The sequence below is a fragment of the Mauremys mutica genome, chromosome 2 (genome assembly GCF_020497125.1).
Source record: "Mauremys mutica isolate MM-2020 ecotype Southern chromosome 2, ASM2049712v1, whole genome shotgun sequence".
Lineage (NCBI taxonomy): Eukaryota > Metazoa > Chordata > Testudines > Geoemydidae > Mauremys > Mauremys mutica.
In genome coordinates, this window is record NC_059073.1 from 206,790,422 (window position 1) to 206,809,657 (window position 19,236).

At 41.8% G+C, this 19,236-nt stretch overlaps 1 protein-coding gene across 8 annotated transcripts in view; it reads left to right on the forward strand.

Annotated features, from left to right (window-relative positions):
* PDE1C (phosphodiesterase 1C) overlaps positions 1 to 19,236 on the forward strand; it is a 548,714-nt gene that overhangs the window by 159,254 nt on the left and 370,224 nt on the right. For all 8 annotated transcript variants that reach the window (XM_045004983.1, XM_045004970.1, XM_045004971.1 and 5 more), the window contains exon 3: positions 1,623 to 1,794. Coding sequence is in view for 7 of the 8 variants with exons in the window: in XM_045004970.1 (XP_044860905.1) it covers positions 1,623 to 1,794 (172 nt within the window). In the remaining variant the exon portion in view is untranslated. The remainder of the gene's footprint in view (positions 1 to 1,622; positions 1,795 to 19,236) is intronic.

Here is a 19,236-nt window from a genome sequence, read left to right on the forward strand (position 1 = left end):
TTCGAAATTTTTTACCAAAAGGCCTAATTGTAGCAAGTTGGGGATCTGAATTAAGGTGCTTCATTCCCTGATTTGGCATTCTGTGCACTGTGGAGAGGGTGTAGGAATGTTGCCATTGGCCATATGTCAGCATAGGAGCTGAATGTAAAATTTTCATCAAAAAGGAATTTTGACAAAAATGTTTCACGAAACTTTAGTGAAAAAATATTTTCTGTCCAGCTCTAATCATAATGCATTCAGGTGAGAACATTCCTCTAAACATGTAGCTCAGCTGCTTCAGTGTATGCCACATTTTCCTCTTGACATCTGGGGATTTTCACATGTACTTTGGTATTGATAAGAACTGTAAAGGTGAGAGAAAAGTCACATAACCCCTTAAGCGAAGCACATGGCTTTTTAGGGTTTTAGATGGCAGTGAAGTAGGTGTATAGTTTACAAATATGTGTTGAGAATCTTGGGTGATGCCTGTGTTCTCATCTCTGAGATATTCTGGTCACACAAAGATTGATTAGTGATAGATCTAGTAATAAACCTCTTCTTTTTTCCTGAAGATAAACATACATATTAAAAATACCCCTCAAAGGGCCGGTCAGAATGCTTTTTGACAGAAAATAGGGTTTTCAACTAAACAAATTTTTCACAAAAAGTGTCTTTTCCTCTGTGGAAAATTTCAGTTTTTTCAATAAAAACAGAACTCTTGGAAACCAAAATATTTTGGTTGAAAACTGCAAAATATTTTGATTTAGAAATACTGCTGCAATGCCTCATAGGAGTTGAAGTTGGGTGGCTACATATCTCCATTCTCCTCTATGGAATGGACTCCCAGGCCAGATGGCAATTTCCATGATTCATCATGGTAAGGGACTGCCACAATTTATTACCTTCCCTCTCCAAGGTGTGTGTGTGTGTGTGGCGGGGGGGGGGGGGGGAGGGGGGAGACCATGATGCATCATGTGAGATGTAGTCAAACCACAGATCCTTGCCTATAGAGAAGGGTGGGATCATGAGGAACCAGACTTGCAACTCCCATGAGGCATCACAGCAGCCTTTCCAAATTGAATCTTTAGATTTTTCACACACACTTTGGTATTTGAATTGCCACTGAAAAAAAATCAAAAATTTTCCATGAAAAGAAATCCATTTTTCAACCAGCTCTAGTCCCTCAGACAGACACATGTTTGGTCTATAATCTAAATAAATTAGAAACACGATAACTAATTGTATTGAAGATAATAATTAGAAGCCAGTATCTTGTGTTGAGCTGACACTTAACTTGTTTGTTAGCAGTCTGGCTTAAACACAATCATGTTCCCATTATATGATCATTTGTAGCTTGAGTGTGAAGAATAATGGAAGAACACTTTCTTCTGACAATTATTTTTGTTTTGTAAATAAATCTTTAATCAAAGAGGACAATGTAGGTTAGGATTTGAAAATGATATTCTGAATGTTAGTGTTTATTTCCACTTTGGACTTAAGTCTGTAGGTACAGCTCCAAATTCTGGACACGCAATGGTAAAGACATAATTTGCTATGTTTCTTTCTCCAGAGTGCTGAGAAAACAGGTTAGCACTCTGATGAATTCATTTTCTCTCTCTCTCTCTCTCTCTCTTTCTCTCTAGGGTCAAAGTCACAAAACTGCGTATGGAACACCATTATTGGTGGTCTTACTGATAATCTCAAAGAAAGGCAGAAGCCAACCATCATTCATGATCCTAGGACTCCAGAGGAAATCTTAGCAGATGAGCTACCGCCAGTGGACAGTCCAGAAGCATTAGTGAAAACATCTTTCAGGTTTGATGGACATGAACACATTTTGCTTTTCCTTAATTAGGTTTCTTTTAAGTTAGGTAACTGTACTGTGGATTTTATTAAAGAAGTCAATATAATGGTGCCTTCTGCTGTGTGGCGTGTCTTTGTACTGAACAGGATTGAAGAAAGAGGGTCATAAGTAATGCTGTTCGGATTGCTGGCTTTCATTTCTCAGACCTCATTACAAGATTATAGGTTAGACAGATATAATGCAGTAGAGAGTCAACATTCTGTTGAGAGAGTTTGTTACATGAAATCATCTTTGAAGGTTGGTATTGTTTCATGTGAATCTATTGTACTGATGAAGCCCTGCACTTTACAGACAGATAAAATCCTGTACTGATATAGGGGCAAACTGAGTCTTTTGTCTGTTGATCTGAAGTCTTGAGAACTATATGGCGTTAATGTATTTTTGTCAAGGAGGATGATTCCTGGAAAGGGGATTGTGTGAAAGTGACTTATCCTGTCATAAATGTGAGATGCATTATTTTACATCCTTCCAACTTGCTTATTCATGTGAGTGTTCATTTGGCAAGCGTTTCTTTGAAGCATCTTTTGTTGACTATAGTTTTCCCAACAAATAAATTAAAATAGAAAAGCTGTACCTGTGGGGTAGATATTTGATAGAAATTTCAAAATCTGAGTGCCAAATGCACAGCAATACCTAGCAGTGTTTATTTTTCTTCTGGAGGCTTTGTTTTTAAACTATTCTCTCTTATATTACATATTGCTTCACACCAAAAGCATTTCCTGTTTGTACAGATGTCTCCATGGCAAAGTTTTAATTATACTCTAGGGTATAAACTGATATCAGTCTTGGTATAGTGACACTATTTTTAGTGTGCCTGTTAAAGCCCTTTGTCCAGGTACTGATCTCAGACACCTTGTGATCATTGCCTGGTATCTCAAAAAATCCCTTGCTGTGCTTTCATGTCAGGTTTTCCATGCTTGAATTTTGTAGTGAGGCAGTGAGCAGTGCTGCATGTTTCAGAACCTGCAGCTGCTTTTTATGATGTTGTGATTTTTTTAAATTAAACAAAGTTTAGCCTAATTTTTGTCTTTCTCTGATATTTAGAAATCAATTCTCAAATCAAGACCCCCAAATATAAATCTCTCTCTGTCTCACTCAAAATCTTTCATTAAGAAATGGTCAAGAGCAACCTTTACGCTTCTGTAATCCATATTATTCCAACTATTTTTTTTTAAAAAGTGTTACTGCTTCTCAAATGGTGCAATCTGATTATATGAGTGAGGTGGTTCTTAGTGTATGTATGATCCCAGATAGAATAAGAGGAACTGATGAACTGGAGAATATACAGCTCTCCTAATGTTGTGTAAATGGTTTTACAAATGTCAGAACAACCCTGGTATTTGATTTATATCTGTAGGTAGTTACTTTACCATGTGGTGTGCTGTTTAGACTATCATAACATTAAATCCAAACAAATTGTTGGTATGAAGCACAATGTATCTATCTGTTTAGTTATACCAAGAGAGTGCAAATGCCCTATACATTTTGCAATCCATGACACTGAAAATAATGTCGTCCATTGCACTTCCTATGTTAAAGAAGACAGAAAATAAAGAAAATTAAAATATATTAAAAGTAAAATATAATTTTTGAATTCTAAGATCTCAGGTGAAAATATTCCATGAAATGGTAATGGCAATGCAACCTTTCCAGGATCATTTGATATATTCACACGTGCTTTCTGTTAATTAGAAGTGAAAGTTTGGTGCTAAATATACCTGTGAGTGACTGCAGTGTTGTTGAAAACATAAAGATAGTGGATAAAATCCTAGTCCCATTGAAGTCAGTGTCAAAACTCATATTGACTTCAATGCACCCAGGACTTCATCTATTAAATTTATTGGATGGACAGGAAATTTTGATTACCAAGCTGCACTTAGAGTGATGGCATGAGGCAGGTAGGTAATAATTATCATATATTTTATTTTCCTTTGACTTGTTTCAAAGGTGAAGTGAAGATAGAGACACAATGAGAACAATGTGATGATGAGATATATGCCAAATCTACTATGAAAATATCATGGTCATGACACAAAGTGGAAGTAACAGAAGCCTAATAAGAATTAATATGTATTTCTGATATTTTATATTTATTGCTGTGTTGTAGCATATACAGCATTTTTTACTGCAGCGTATAGCTTTCACAAATTACTGTGCCATACTATATGCTCAGTAAAAATTTTGCTGAATTAACTTTGTGGGTTCAAACCAATCCTTCAAGGGGCTCAGCACCTGTCAATAGGCATCAGCACCTTGTAGGGTTCGCTCTTGTTTGTGAGTCATCAGGTTTCTCTTTATGGAGGGAGCTCTTATGATGTTACTGAGTGTGTCCAGTGTGTCTGGTGGCTGATGGGTACCTGGCAAATATGAAACGCTCTTTTCCTCTTGTCTTGTTGCCCACCACACACCACGTAGAGACCCCTAGGGGAGAGGAGGCTTCATCCCATCTCTCTTGCCATCTAGGGGAGTAAATGTGCTACAACAGTTGTTCAGTCCAGCTGCACTTGACTAGAAGGTTGGTGGCTTTAACATAGGTATTTATGGAAGAGAATGTCAGGTTATTATTAACATTCCAACTCCCATTGGAGTCAAAGGCAAGATTCCCATTTACTTTGATGGGAGCAGGAGCTGGCCTTTTATTATAAGGTCACTGTTATAAACAATAAAATACATGGACTCTCTCACTATTTTTGACTCGCCAATGTCAGTGAACCGTGAGCAATATATGATCATACCATCCCTTTCTAGTGTAGTTAAAAGAAAGCGTCTCTCCTGTGTCAGATGAGTCACATTTCCTTACGATTGCTGCTATCTTTCATATAATTATATACATACAGCAGCATAAAATTCCAACTACCTCTGACACTTGATCCTGTGCTCATTGTTATGTAGCATGGGAAATTAGCAAGTGCTGTAGCTTGATTTTGCATCACAACTGGCTATGAACATGAAAATACATTGCTATTTTGGATCTTAATTTTTATATCGTTTTATACCGTTTGGGTCCAGTGATCACCTTCTCCTTGAATGTGTGTGTGTGTGTGTATAACAGTGTATGAAATATATTGGACAGTGCTTGCAGCTTGATGCACAGGGACATTGGACAATGGTGATAAGGCTTTTTTCAGTGGCATAACAAGGCCTCAGAGGGCCCTGGTACAACAATAGGTTAGGGGTCCTTGCCCCAGGGCTGGAGACCTGCTCCCCATCGCTCCCTGCAACCCTCCCCCTGGAGCTGCTCAGCTCAACCACAAAGGGACCTGGGTCTTCTGCACCCTCTCCCACCCTAGCCTGTACTTTCTGGAGGAGCTCCTCACTTTGAAGTACAGCTGCAGTGAGAGTCCAGGGTTGTGGCAGCGGGGGTAGGGCCCGCAGGAGCTGCAGCCCCAACAGTGCTGGCAGTGCCACTAAGAGCTGTCCCAAACCGCTCCGTGCCTGAGCTTTGTGGCTGCACTTGTACCCATGCCAGGGACAGGGAGTGGCTGGGGATGAGGTGGGAGAGCTTTTTGCTCTTCAAAGCCCTTGGAGAGGGGGCACAAGCACTTCCCCTGCAGCCTGGCCAGCTGGGTGCGGCTTCCTGCTCCTCAGGTCCCTGGGGAAGGGACAGGAGCACTTTGCTGATAGCCTGGCTGGGGGCAATAGTCTTCTATTGCCCCCAGCAGAGGGGGCAGCCTCTGCTGGGCCCATAATACTGTGAGTCCTGGCACACCTGTATCACTTGCACCATAGTAGCTTTTTTCCAGTGCTGCTGAGATCTTCCTCGCTCGATCGGTCACTTTGGTATCTCTAGAAACAGTCATTCCTGGGAGTGACTTGTGAAGCAGTTTTGGGCTGGTGGGAATTCAAGGTCTCACATTCACATCTGGGAATTATCTGCTGTTTCCATTATGAGCAACCCAACAGTGAAAGAGTTAACTATGTCAATGGTAATCACTGGCCATTTGCAATTCTTACTACCACTTCAAGTGCAGCAGGTAGTAACTTGTGATTCACAACATAGTTTAGCATACTGTTGCAGGCATAGCTTCATTAAGGGATTACCAAAGTGATCATTTTAGTGAAGCAAGACAGGTACTCCACTAGAGAGTGCAAAGAAACAATAGATAACAGCTCTGAATTTTCTTATACAATGTTGCATAAAAGTTGGGGAAGTATTTTATGTACAAAGAATTTTCTGCCTGAGTTTTCAAAGTACAGTCTGTAGTGAACTAAGTCACCAAATTGCATTACTGCTTTATAGTGTCATGTAAGAAAACTTGGAATGCCAAGCCAACTGCTTAAGGATTTTTCTTAAATTAATTTGTTTTTGATGTACTGTAGGGGATTGCCACCTGGATGAGTAGTATTTTTAAATTAGCTTAGTCATTGGTGTTTAAAACATGAAAGCCAAGCATTTTCTCTTAATGTTTTTATATCCCTTTTAAAGGAGACCCAGGTCTCACTAAATGTTCATTGAACCAGAATATCCTTAAAAATCATCATGATGGGCATCTCGCTCAACTCTGGCTCATTATCAGGTGTATTTGCAGTGCACCTACATTTGTCTCTGTTTTACACAGACCTGCTGTTTATTCCTGTTAATTGTTGATGTTAATTATGATGAACCAAGAAGGAACATTTTGTATTCCTGGAAGAAAGGCTCCCAAATCATTCCAGCTTCCTTACGTCCTATTTTAATTCTCTTCTGGATGTGTGTGACACATTTTAAAAACTATGCACTTGCTCGATGGTAAATTGAAGTTTGATGATTCAGAGTGGGAGTGATGAAAGGAGAGGATTTTACAGCAATTACTGTTCAAAGGTTGCACCCTAGTTCTTAGTACATGCCCCGAAGTCCATGAGGTGGGTGGTTCCCCCCCCGTTGGAAAAAGTGGCCTTCTTTTCTTTGATGTCATTGTACACTTGTTTTTATATGGTAGATGAATTATTGATAAGGAAAGCCCAGTGTTATTGTCATTATACCGTACACCTCAAAAGACTTATGTTGATGATAAATTCTGATGGAGTGGGGGTATCTCAGACCAAGCTCTCCCTCCCTAGTGTATTGAGTAAGCCCACTTCAAAAACAGAAACAAGAATTCTGTTGCTTCCTCCTCCTTGTGGGAGATAAGCAAGGTCCAAACCTAAAAAAAACCACCCTTCCTGCTTCAGGGGCCAGCCAAAGCCTTTCTCTCAGACTTTCTCCTCTACCCTATTGCTGATCCTCTTCCTTCCTATAACCACAGTCAGCTAGCACCTGGACCAGGAGTAGGCAAACTGATTGCCCGGAGGGCCACATCAGGGAATAGAAAATGTATGGCGGGCCATGAATGCTCACTAAATTGGGTTTAGGATGCGGGAGGGGGTGCGGGCTCTGGGGTGGGGCTGGGGATGAGGAGTTTTGGGTGTAGGAGGGTGTTCTGGGCTGGGGCGAAGGGGTTCGGAGGGCAGGAGGGGGATCAGGACTGGAGCAGGGGTGCAGGAAGGGGAGGAGGTTCCGGCTGGGGGTGCAGGCTGGGGATGAGAGGTTTGGGGTGCAGGAGGGTGCTCCAGGCTGGGATCAAGGGGTTTGGAGCGCAGGAGGGGGATCAGGGTTAGGGCAGGGGGTTGTGGCACGGGGAGAGGCTCCGAGTCGCACTTCCCTCAAGCAGCTCTCAGAAGCAGTGGCATGCCCCTTCTCTGGCTCCTATGAGGAGGCGCGGCCAGGTGGTTCTGCACGCTGCCCCATCTGCAGGCATCCTCCCTGCAGCTCCCATTGGAGTGCATAGGAGCTGGACTGGGGCCATGCCGCAGCTTCTGGGAGCTGCATGGTGCGGCCCCCGACCCTGTGCCCAGGCCAGAGCGGGGCCAAGTTGCCTGGTGCGGCTTGTGGGCCAGATCTGGCCCGTGGGCTGTAGTTTGCCTACCCCTGACCTGGAGGGTAACAAATCTCAGCCATGTTTGTTCCTCAGCCAATTAAACCCTCCTGTTCTGGTTTCATATCTCTGCAGACCTGACACTTGAAAAGGGATTTGTGGGACTTAGTCCTACCTGCTTGACTCCAGCCTGGCTGCCTGGATGGGTAGGATATCCTGTCACAGGAAGATAACTTACCGATGTATCTGGTGGTCAACTGGCAAATGATAGTTTTGTCCAGTGCTAATTTGTAATGAAGGAGGTTCCGGGGCTCAAACAATTGTTTACTTTCATAACTGATGTGGCAAGCCCAGAGGTGCTGAGACTCGGCCCTGGCAAGCCCCAGTGCAAATTGAGCACTGGGATAGGCACACCAAACAGCAGGAGGGCTACTATACCATTATACTTTTAAGTCTAGGCATGGGGTCCTGTACAATTATACAACAGCTTTGATCCACCAATCCTGCACATCACTCAGCTGTTACGCTCTGGCCAGGGGCAGCTCTAGGCATTTTGCCGCCCCAAGCACGGCAGGCAGGCTGCCTTCGGCGGCTTGCCTGCGGGAGGTCCCCGGTCCCGCGAATTTGGCGGCAGCCTGCGGGAGGTCCGCCCAAGCTGCGCGACCAGCAGACCCTCCGCAGACATGCCGCCGAAGGCAACCTGCCTGCTGCCCTTGCGGTGACTGGCAGAGCGCTCCCCGCGGCTTGCCGCCCCAAGCACGCGCTTGGGGTGCTGGTGCCTGGAGCTGCCCCTGGCTCTGGCCTGGGGGCTGGGAGAACTATGTATGGACGCAAACTAGATTAATACCTAGGCACCTCCCCTGAACTCAGAAGTATTTCTTAGGACCCTGCATACCCATTCCCTTACTTGCATGTGTAGAGTAAAAAAGTGTGTGTGTGAGATGAGCTTAAGTGTGATCCTTCTCCTTAAGTGTGAAGCTAATGCGGCATTTAGCTACGCACTCTCTTATTAGTCATCATCCCTGCTACCAGGCAGTGATAGCTTGGCAGCTTTGTAGCAGCACTCTCACTAATGCAGAATTGGGTTTCCCCACAATCCCTGTTAGCCACATATTTTATGTTGAGCTCATACACACAACACACCACATATGCCTTGTTAAGAAAGGAGTCCAGTGTGAGTCAGCCCAAACATGAGACTGCAAATAAGGTGTCTGAGGTTATTATGTACAGCAATAGGATACCTTCAGTGGCTTGGTGGCTTTTCTGTTTCTGGGCTCGTTGTAATATACAGCTACTGAGCCAAACCATTGTGCTTACAGCAAATATAGAAAACTGATATTTTTCTCCTGTGCCAGTGTAATGGTATTTTCCTTTTAAGAGGAAATGAGTTGCAGTGTGCCTAGTGAATAGTGCCCAGGACTGGAACTCAGGCGAACTGCCACTGGCTGCAAGGTGATCTTGGGCAAGTCACTGCAGCTCTGTGCCTCAGTTTCCCCATCTGTTTTTTTTTAAAAAGCGGGATAAGGATACTGATCTCCCTTCTAAAGTGCGTTGAGATCTACTGATGTAAATGAAGAGCTAAGTATTATTAAAAATCTTATGGAGTTATTTTACACTATTAAATATTAAGACCTTTGTAACCTTCACTTTTGAAGCAACTAGGATGTAGGTTTTCTTACACCTTGCCAGTAGCTAGAGTATCATAGATCAATATTGTAGATTTTTTTTTATTGATTAAATTTGAGTAACAGAGGAACTCAAAGGAGGCATCAGCAAATGGAAGCCTGTATAAAACCTGTCCATACACCATATAAAGTATACTATTTTAAATGATTTTAAATATCCAGATAGTAGTAATGGAAAGTAGACCTTGCATATATATATTTTATGCTGTGACTTTTTTCCCCCTAGGAGATATAGAGAATAACCTAAAATCTAATTTAGTAAAGAATAGAATATGAAATTCCACGAGGCTAAGACAAGAAACAGAAACCTTTCTGTGCGAACAACAAAAATAAGTCCAAAACATTAGCTGAGGGCTAAGCCTATGCTAAACTTGTGCACCATCTCTATAATATACGGAGTGCTAAAGCACTAAGAAATGGGAGCATTTAGCCCCAACTATTTTATTCTAATGAATTCTGGGGCCAATAGCAAGGCTTATGTAAGTAATGGTACTGTGAGTCACAATACAATGGACCCACATAATTTGATAGCATAAGAACATAAGAACGGCCATACTGGGTCAGACCAAAGGTCCATCCAGCCCAGTATCCTGTCTACCAACAGTGACCAATGCCAGGTGCCCCAGAGGGAGTGAACCTAACAGGTAATGATCAAGTGATCTCTCTCCTGCCATCCATCTCCACACTCTGACAAACAGAGGCTGGGGACACCATTCCTTACCCATCCTGACTAATAGCCATTATGGACTTAACCTCCATGAATTGTACTGTAGCTGGAATGTTCATGTAAACTACTTGCTGGCAATTCTTAGAAACTGTTTTATGGAATACTCATTTAGAAAGCTATCATACTCTGAGCATACAACTTCTGTGGATATCAAATATAGTGCAGTAAACCACTTTAGTTTGCAGTTGTTCATAGAAACTTTTATATAGATTTCATTTCCAAACTCTGCACATTCTTGGAGTTTGGGTTTTGAATGAACTTAAATGCTCACAGTAAAACTCTATTTTAACAATCATGTTTCACTTTCTTTCCATCTAAAAGCCATAAATTGACAGAGTGTATATCTAAAACGAGGGTCCTATGCCAAACTGCTCTTTTTCTGGCAAAAAAAAATCATATACTTCATACTTTTAGGTTTGAAGATGGAGCTAGGAAGTGTGGAGTTTAGGTCAGTATTTGGATCCAAATCTGAACTTTCCTAAGGTTATTTGTATCTTTTATAGAATGTAGTACATATATAACCCACCCTAGGGAATGTGGGTCTTTATTTCCCCTCCTAGTAGCTGGTCCACATATGAGGATAATAGTCTACTCTAGCTGCCACCTAGAGCAGTTAATCCCTTCGTTAAAACAATAAAGGATCATGCCTTTAGGTTCTGCGTTCAAACTTTGTCAACCAACTGGGGTCGATATACGTATGCTACTAAAGAAAGTCAATTTTTGTTTAATTTTAAAACAAAGTTTATTTTCCTCCCTGCTATAGGAGTGGATCTCTGCAAGCAGCTGCGATTTCAAAGATAAAGATAACTGAACATTTTATGTTTCTCAAACACTTTCAAACACAAGGGTAACTTTTTCATATAACTGTGTCACCAATAATATCTGCAGTCTGAGTCTAAAATATGTTTTTTTATCCTATCCAACTCCTTGTACCAATTATAATTAACTCTGCTCTAATTTCTAATATGGTTGCTAGAGTAATGTTCAAACTCAATCTGAAGATGAAAAGTTGATAACATTGGATTTTTATTACTGTACATCCCTTTTGAGGCTACTCCATTTCCTGGATTGTTTTTAATGCTGCTAATAATATGATTATCCAAAATGTCAGCAATACTTTAGTATAATGATTATAGAAAATGTTAATGTAAATACAGTGGCCAGAAGCTCGGCTGATTATAAATCAGCTCCAGTGAAGTCTGAGTTATTGCTGTGTTGATTTACCTCAGCTAGGGCTCTGGCCCAATGTTTCTAAGTATAGCTCCTAGACCGAAATGTTTATATTCTTTGTTTAATGTTCTTATTACAAATCTAATAAACCTGCATGAGTTTCTTGCTACATCATTAATGATGTTGGTGACTGTAATATTAATTCAGATGTATTGGGTCTTATGCTGCAAGCTTTCTAGCTGAGGAGTGTCCATTGATTTACATGAAAACTCTGTGTTGAGGACTTGCGGAATTGAGTCTATAATTACCCTGTACTTCAACTACTTGTGTGTTTTTTCACTAACATAATGTTGATCCAACTATAGCTGTAGAGTAGAGCCAAAAAGTGCAGTTCTTTTTATAGGCTGGGGTTGGAAACGACGTATTCTAATGCAGTTTTTGGCTTAGATCCTCAAAGATATTTAGGCTCCTAACTTTCATTGACTTCAGTGTCATTCAAGGTTTGTATAGTTTTGTAAAGTTCCTCTATACCACACAAAGGAGGGAGTTGTGCTTCTCATCATCCTTTCTTATGTCATGTGGTATATCCCGAGTAACTGCGTTATCATGACATAACAGGAGAAGGCCAGTAGATTACAGAACTGCTCTCATGTCATGCGTGGAACTCTCATGGACATCAGTGTAGTAAATGGTCCTTAGTTTTGCACTGAAGTGGGTAATGACCATACTAGGCATTTTTTCTAACCTTTGTTTTACTCTCTTGAATTCAAATTTGTCACACTGTCATGTATTTAATGCAATTTGTAGCAGTAGCAAAACAAATTGCTAGATGTTCCTAATAGCTTAAACTGATTGCATGTGATTCTCAAGGGTTCACTTTCAGAATGGTGTGCCAGGACTTACACAACTGTCGCTGACAGTTATGGGAGTTGTGTAGCTAAGTCACCACCCTGAGAGCAAACTCTTGGTCTCTGATCTGCACTGCAGTTCTTTATTGCATAGCCTCACTCAAATGCCGCACGGAACTCCCACTGACGTCAATATGCAGTAGAGGTCTGCAGTGCAGATCCAAGAGCGGGATTTTTCCCTAGAGAAATTACCCATCTGTGTTTCAAAACAACCAGAGAAAAGTTAAATGTGTAATTCTATGTAAAACGGCATATTTTGTGAATGGAATCTTCCATAGAGAAGTCTATTAAAATGCAAGCTTCATCTCCCAGTCATCCAAGGAAACTGGCACTGAGTTCACAGCTCATATTAAGATTGAAAAGTAGAATCTAGTGGAAATAGTGCAATTTATTGAATCTAATTTAAATGTGTCTGAACAAACTATTTCTAGGATGCGGAGGTAAGGAGGGGAATAGCTGTGAATCAGTCCAAAAAAATCAGAAAGAACTTTCCATAGGAGCATGTCCTAAAGTGGATGTTTAAGTTTCACAATTTGGGTGTCAGCCTTAGCAAAATCAGTGCAGCCTTACAATCTAGCAGTAATTCTGAGATCACTTCCTGTATCTGTCAGGCATTTTTATCTGCCTTTCGTCAAAGCTTGTTCACTTAGGTGACTGCTTGTTGCTTCTGCACAAACCTATTTCCTGAAGACCCACTAAGCTTCATGTCATTTCAAAAAATATATTGTTTAACAAATATTTTCTTAGAAAAAGATACTGGGCCATGTTGTGCTGTCAGTTTTCAAGCAAAACTCCCCATTTATAGGGCCGCCCAGGGCCCTATAAATGGGGAGGATTCAGGGGGTCTGGGGCAAAGCGGGGGAGCTGCGGTGCTTGTACTCACCCGGCGGCGGTCCGGGTCTTCGGCAGCATTTCAGCGGTGGGGGGCCCTTCAGTCGCTCCGTGTCTTCGGCAGCACTGAAGGGCCCCCCCCGCCAAAATGCTGCCGAAGACCTGGACTGCCGCCAGGCCAGGGCTTGCGTGGCCCCTGTGGGGCCTGGGGCCTGGGACAAATTGCCCCACTTGCCCCCCTCCCCGGTGGCCCTGCCTATTTATATTGATTTAAATGGAGAATTCTATTTTTTAAATTCTGTGTCCCACTGCATGGAAAATTGTCAAATATACCTTTCTGCTGTCAAAACGAGTAGTTAAAGTGATAGACAAGATAAGCACACTTTCTTTTTTAACCTTTGGGTGACTCTTTAGAATTTGTCACTTGACCTGATGTGCGAAATGTGATGACTTTGTTTCTCACAAATACAATAATTTGATTAATGTGAACTCAGCTGGTGATCTTTTCTCTGGACAGTGTAGAGTCAAATTGCATGGCATCTCTGCGTATTCGGTGGTTGCATAGGTTCCAGGAATCTGTATATGTGCCCAGATATAGCCTCACATGTGGGGCCAAATTTGCTCTTCATTTCAACAGTGTGAATTCAGAGTTAGTGGAATAAACTGTTATAAATCCAGAATCACTAAGAGTAATATTTGGCCAGCTATCCTCATAAAAGAACAATTAGAGCAGTGAGGAAAATGAGAATTTTTTTCACAGAATTACATACCATTTTTCTGTTCCATTTTGAGTGATTTCAAGTCCTTAGTCTGTCCTTTTTGTGAGATTTTAAGGCAGTTGATACTAGGATCATACAGAATCATCTAAAAGTACAGAAAGCCAATTTCACTTAATTTCAGATAGGCAAACTTTCAAGTAGAATCAGCAGTTTGGCAGCAGCCATCTTCTTTAATATATATATAATAAAAAATAATATGTTTTATTGGGAAGAGAAAGATGTGGGAGATGGTGAGAGAACCGGACTATAAATGTATTCATTTTATATAAAACACACTGCGTGAAAACCTGGCCCTATTGAAGTTTATGGCAAAAGTCACATTGACTTAAATGGGGCCAAGATTTCTCCCACAATCTCTTTTGTGATGGAAGAGAGGAAACTATGGGTAAAGATAGTGGTGGTGGTATTCTGGATGAAGGGTAAGGCTTATGATGTGGTGCTAAATACACAGTGTGGAAGGAAGTTCTCTGTGTTCTTGGGCCATGTATAGGACACACACCAATATGGGTGTAGCTCAAGAGCATCAGCAAAATCGTACACTTAGCCCTGTATCTTGGTTCCCAACTCTGAGATCATTTGTGGAAATGTGCCAGTGCAGATGCGAGCAGGTTCATGCCCCTAGTACAAGGGCAGCATCAGGAAAGCTAGACAGGCCACCTGATGTATCCAAGCAAGATCTCCTCCTGCTGCACTGAATGACTAGCCAAAGCATTACAAAATGTGATTTTTTTTTGCAGACCTGTGCACTGTACACAGATCCAAAATTGAAAATTAGCAATGAAAATGTAATGAAATATTTGGCAGCAGCAGGGTATCACAGATGCTTCAGTGCCACACCATATATGTAATATATACAATTAAAATAATAGGAAGCAAAAGGAATAATAAGACATCTCCTAACCACTCTGGCAAAGGTAAAGTAGCTGCTGAATAGAACTGTTTGTCAACTTCATAACATCTAGAGTGGAGACAAAGTGAGATGGTTTTTTTGGTTTTGTATATCTGGCCTAAAAGAACGTGGAACATTTTATACTCTTGAAGTCGAGCCTACTCAGGTTTGTTAAGGAGACATGACCTAAAACAACAGAACCACACTTTTATTTTAAAATAATTGCTGCTATATATTTCTAGAATTGCAAAGATGATATAAAATAAAATAACCATGCCAACCCAATCAGACAGTTAAGAGCATGCAGCAAATTTGGCCCTTAATAGGAAAAACTAGGTATAAAAGAAGAGCTGGTTAAAGTTAAATACATAGTGGAAAACCTGTTAAAATTGTAACTTTCATTTTTCAGGGTTTGAAACACTCATTTTAGAATGTTTGTTTCCCCAGAATTTTTAAGTGAAATTTTTGAATGAAAACTGATTACTATGGTTTTGATAATTTTTTGTGAAACATTAAAAAAATTGGAAGTCCACAGGTATTTGTGAAACAATTTTTTCTTCAGTGAAAGGTCTTTTTTTCAGCTAAAGCTTTTTGTTCAAAATTTGACAATCTGTGCATACAAGCATGTAGTAAACCACTTAGCAACAATAGGTATAAATTTGCCCAGGAAACCAGTCTCAACATTACAAAAAAGTATAAAGATGCACACTATAAACCAGCCTCAGAATTAGGAAAAATACATAGAAAAATAGTAATGCAGGAAGTTCAGAGGGATTCGTTTTTGTCAGAGCATCAAATTTTATCCTAATGTACGGAGGCCACAATCCTCCATTCCTCTTCCCTCTCCACCCCAATGCCCCTCTCTATTGCAGGCTCTGCAAGAGCCCCTCCTTTCAATAACCCCAATACATACCTTATTATCCTTTTGCGGGGAGAGGCCCAGTGATCCTTTTTGGAGACTGCAGGCCACCTTCTCTGTCTTGCATATTTTGGTTGTCTGTCTTCTTGTTCTTTCCACGTGGGCCCTGAGGTGTTGAAATAGCTTTCACCGACCCTTTTGATTACATGGTACAGCGTAGTCAATTGGAAATCCTGAAAATATATGGGAAAACCCAAACAATCCAACCTGAACCTTGAAAATGCATGAAGGAAGCTGCGCTGGGATTTTCATCAATATCTATACAAGTCAGAAGATAAATGTATTATGCCCAACTTTGACAAAATTTTTGCTGATGCAGAAAAACATCGTGTAGGAAGCACCATGTTTCCACAGAAGCTCTGTGAGGTAGAAAAGAAGCAAATTATTTCTAGGGCATTTTTCTTTTCTTTTTTTCTTTTTTCAGTATGAATAGTTCACATAGCTCCAGTAAGAATACTTATATTACACTTGTGATTATAGTACCAATGTAGCTTCTGGAGCAAGAGGCAGTGTTTATGTATACCTGCTTACAGGGTCCCTTTGTTAATGGAGCCAGTGGAGGTGCACCTTTCAGTTTACTGAATGCAAGCCTGTGATTATGACACTGAAGGTCATTCCCAAGAACTATTCTCTGTGTCACAAGTTGGAGGCTAATTGAGTGACTGTGGTTGTGGTTTGTTTGCAGCTGGAGATGATAATTACAAACTGTTCTGCCATTGCACTAAAGAAGCAGCTGATAAGGGTACCCAATGACAGGGGAGTGATAGCTGTGATAAACCAGCAGTGTGAACATTTTCTAATTTTAGTAATTATGTGACTACTGAATAACTGGAAGTGTAGCCAAATATTAGATAAAACCTAAGAACCGCACACTGTTGATCTTTTGTCATGAGCTGCTGACAGTCACATGTCCATAGATCCCAGCCCTGATTTTCCTTTCATTTAGCACAAGAGTAAATCATGAGTAGTTTCACTGAAGTCACTGGAGTTACATCCATGTAAATGAGGAGAGAATAGGCCCTAAGGCTCTGACCTTGTCTATATACAATAGATGTAATGTTTTTAAAAGTGCAAACCTTTTATGTGGACAAACTTAAATGATGTACACCTGGCTTCAGAAGATTTAGCTTAATCTGGTAATTTATCTGCGCCATCTCCCCTTATACCACCTTCACATGGGGAAGGTATAATTAAGCACTTTCTCCTGTAAGTAGGATCTAAGTGAGCTCTTCTCCTCTGACATCTAGTGACGAGCTGTGGGAAGAGACTTCAGGAGCAGACACACCTAGTCTGCCTAGGTGCGCAGCATATGGAGCTGCTTTGCCAAAATGATTGATTATGGCTAGGGTGACCAGACGTCCCGATAAAATTGGGTCTGTCCCGATTTTGAGGAGTTTGTCCCGCGTCCCAACCGGAGTACGGTCAGGACAGCATTTGTCCCGATATTTTGTTTCCTGGTCTTCAGCAGCAATTCAGCGGAGAGTCCTTCAGTCACTGACAGTGTTCGGCGGTATTTTGGTGGCAAGGTTTATTGCCTGCCGCCGAAATACCACCGAAGACCGTCTGCGACTGAAGGACTCTCCACTGAATTGCTACCGAAGTCCCGGACGGGTGAGTGTTTAAAAAAAAAAATCCCCACCAACAACCAAAAAACACCCCCCCCCTTTTCTCCTTAACATCTGGTCACCCTAATTATGGCTGGTTTAGGTTACTCATCATTCTGGTATTTGAATGCAGGGGTAATGAAATGTTTTATCCTTATTGTACAAGTAAAGGGCAGCAGAACAGTGGTTAGCATGCCCTGACTGAGGGGGTCACCCTAAGTTGCCAATTAAGGGGAAGGGATGCCAAATCCCAGTGAAGATGAGTGGGGGGGGGATGCCCAAGGTAAAATGTTTGGGTTCCACTGGTCTAGCACTTGTAAGGTAGGGCTGATAGGGCCACCTTTCGAGGCGTCTGTTTAAAATCCTTAAGCCCAACCACTGCTTATTGCACTGACATTTGTGACATTAGGAACAATCCAGAGATCAGGGCTTATCTTTCCCATTAAACTGAGAGTTGCACATTCATCCGAAGAAGTGAGCTGTAGCCCATGAAAGCTTATGCTCAAATAAATTTGTTAGTCTCTAAGGTGCCACAAGTACTCCTGTTCTTTTTGCAGATACAGACTAACACGGCTGCTACTCTGAAGCCTGACTTCTGTAACAGTATATCCTCTTGCCACCTCAGACTTGAGCTTGGTCTACACTATATACTTACTTTAGTATAACTACATCATTCAGGGGTGTGAAAAATCCACCCCCCTGAGCAGCATAGTTATACCGCCCTTAACTCCCCATGTAGACAGCACTATGTCAGTGGGAGAGATTCTCCTGCCGATATAGCTACTGCCTCTCGCGGATGTGGAGTTAAGCCAACGGGCGAGCTCTCTCCTGTCGGCTTAGAGCATTTTCACCAGACACACTACAGCAGCACAGCTGCATCAGTGCAGCCGCACCAATGTAAATTTGTAGTGTAGACCTGCCCCCCGTGTCCAATCACTGGGTTCCAGTATAGTTGTCTTACTGACCAATCCACCAGGTTAAGCTGCCTCAGTGTTTGATTTGTTGCTTAGGTGCAAATTACCACTCTTTTAGTTTCTTCAGGCACAGCACATAGTCACTGTGCTTTAGTTAATCCTCTCCAAATCCTACACAGATTTTGTCACAAATATTATTCAATATAGCAAGGAAAAAAAAAAGATTGCGCTAACCACACAGAGACAGAAGTAATTAAGTCCATGTCAGATCATATTTAATGGATTATATTTTTCATACAAAATTAAACTGTCAAGCTCTTATTTCAGTTCTTGGAAGTCATTCTGCCATTAGTGCTGGAGCCAATAAACCCATTCGGACTAGATCACTCTCTGGGGCTGCTCTTGGGCCCCCCAGGTCCCTACCCAGGGCAGGTGGAGGGTACTGGGCTTCACACAGCAGCCTGGGCTCCCTCGGTGGCTCTTACCATGGCTTGGCTTGACTTCCAGCCTGGCTGGGGGCGGGGCCTCGGGAAGAGAAGGATCGGGAGTGGGGCCACAGCTGGGGGTGGGGCTCCTGCATGTGTGCTGCTTTTGCCTTTTGAAACGGTGGTCACGCTAGAGCCATCTTTGTACCCATGGCTGTTCCCATGATTTAGAGAAAATGTTGTTGTTGAATGTGAAATTGTTATGGGTGAGAATGAAAAGGATGAGTTTAGCGATGTGTTTGGTGTGGATATCTGAGGGTTGTCCATTGGCTTGTAAATCTTTGAGGTGGGCAGCTATGCCGCATTGTGAGAGATGTTGGTGTATAGCAGTGGTTCTCAAACTTCTGTACTGGTGACCCCTTTCACATAGCAAGCCTCTGAGTGTGACCCCCCCTTATAAATTAAAAACACTTATTTATATATTTAACAACATTATAAATGCTGGAGGCAAAGTGGGGTTTGGGGTGGAGGCTGACAGCTTGTGACCCCCTATATAATAACCTTGCAACCCCCTGAGATGTCCTGACCCCCTATTTGAGAACCCCTGGTGTAGAGGGAAGAGACATCCATGGTGGCAAGGATGGTGTTCTGAGGGAGGCTGTTAATGTTGTGACGTTTGTAGAGGAAGTTGGTTGTGTCCGGAGGAAG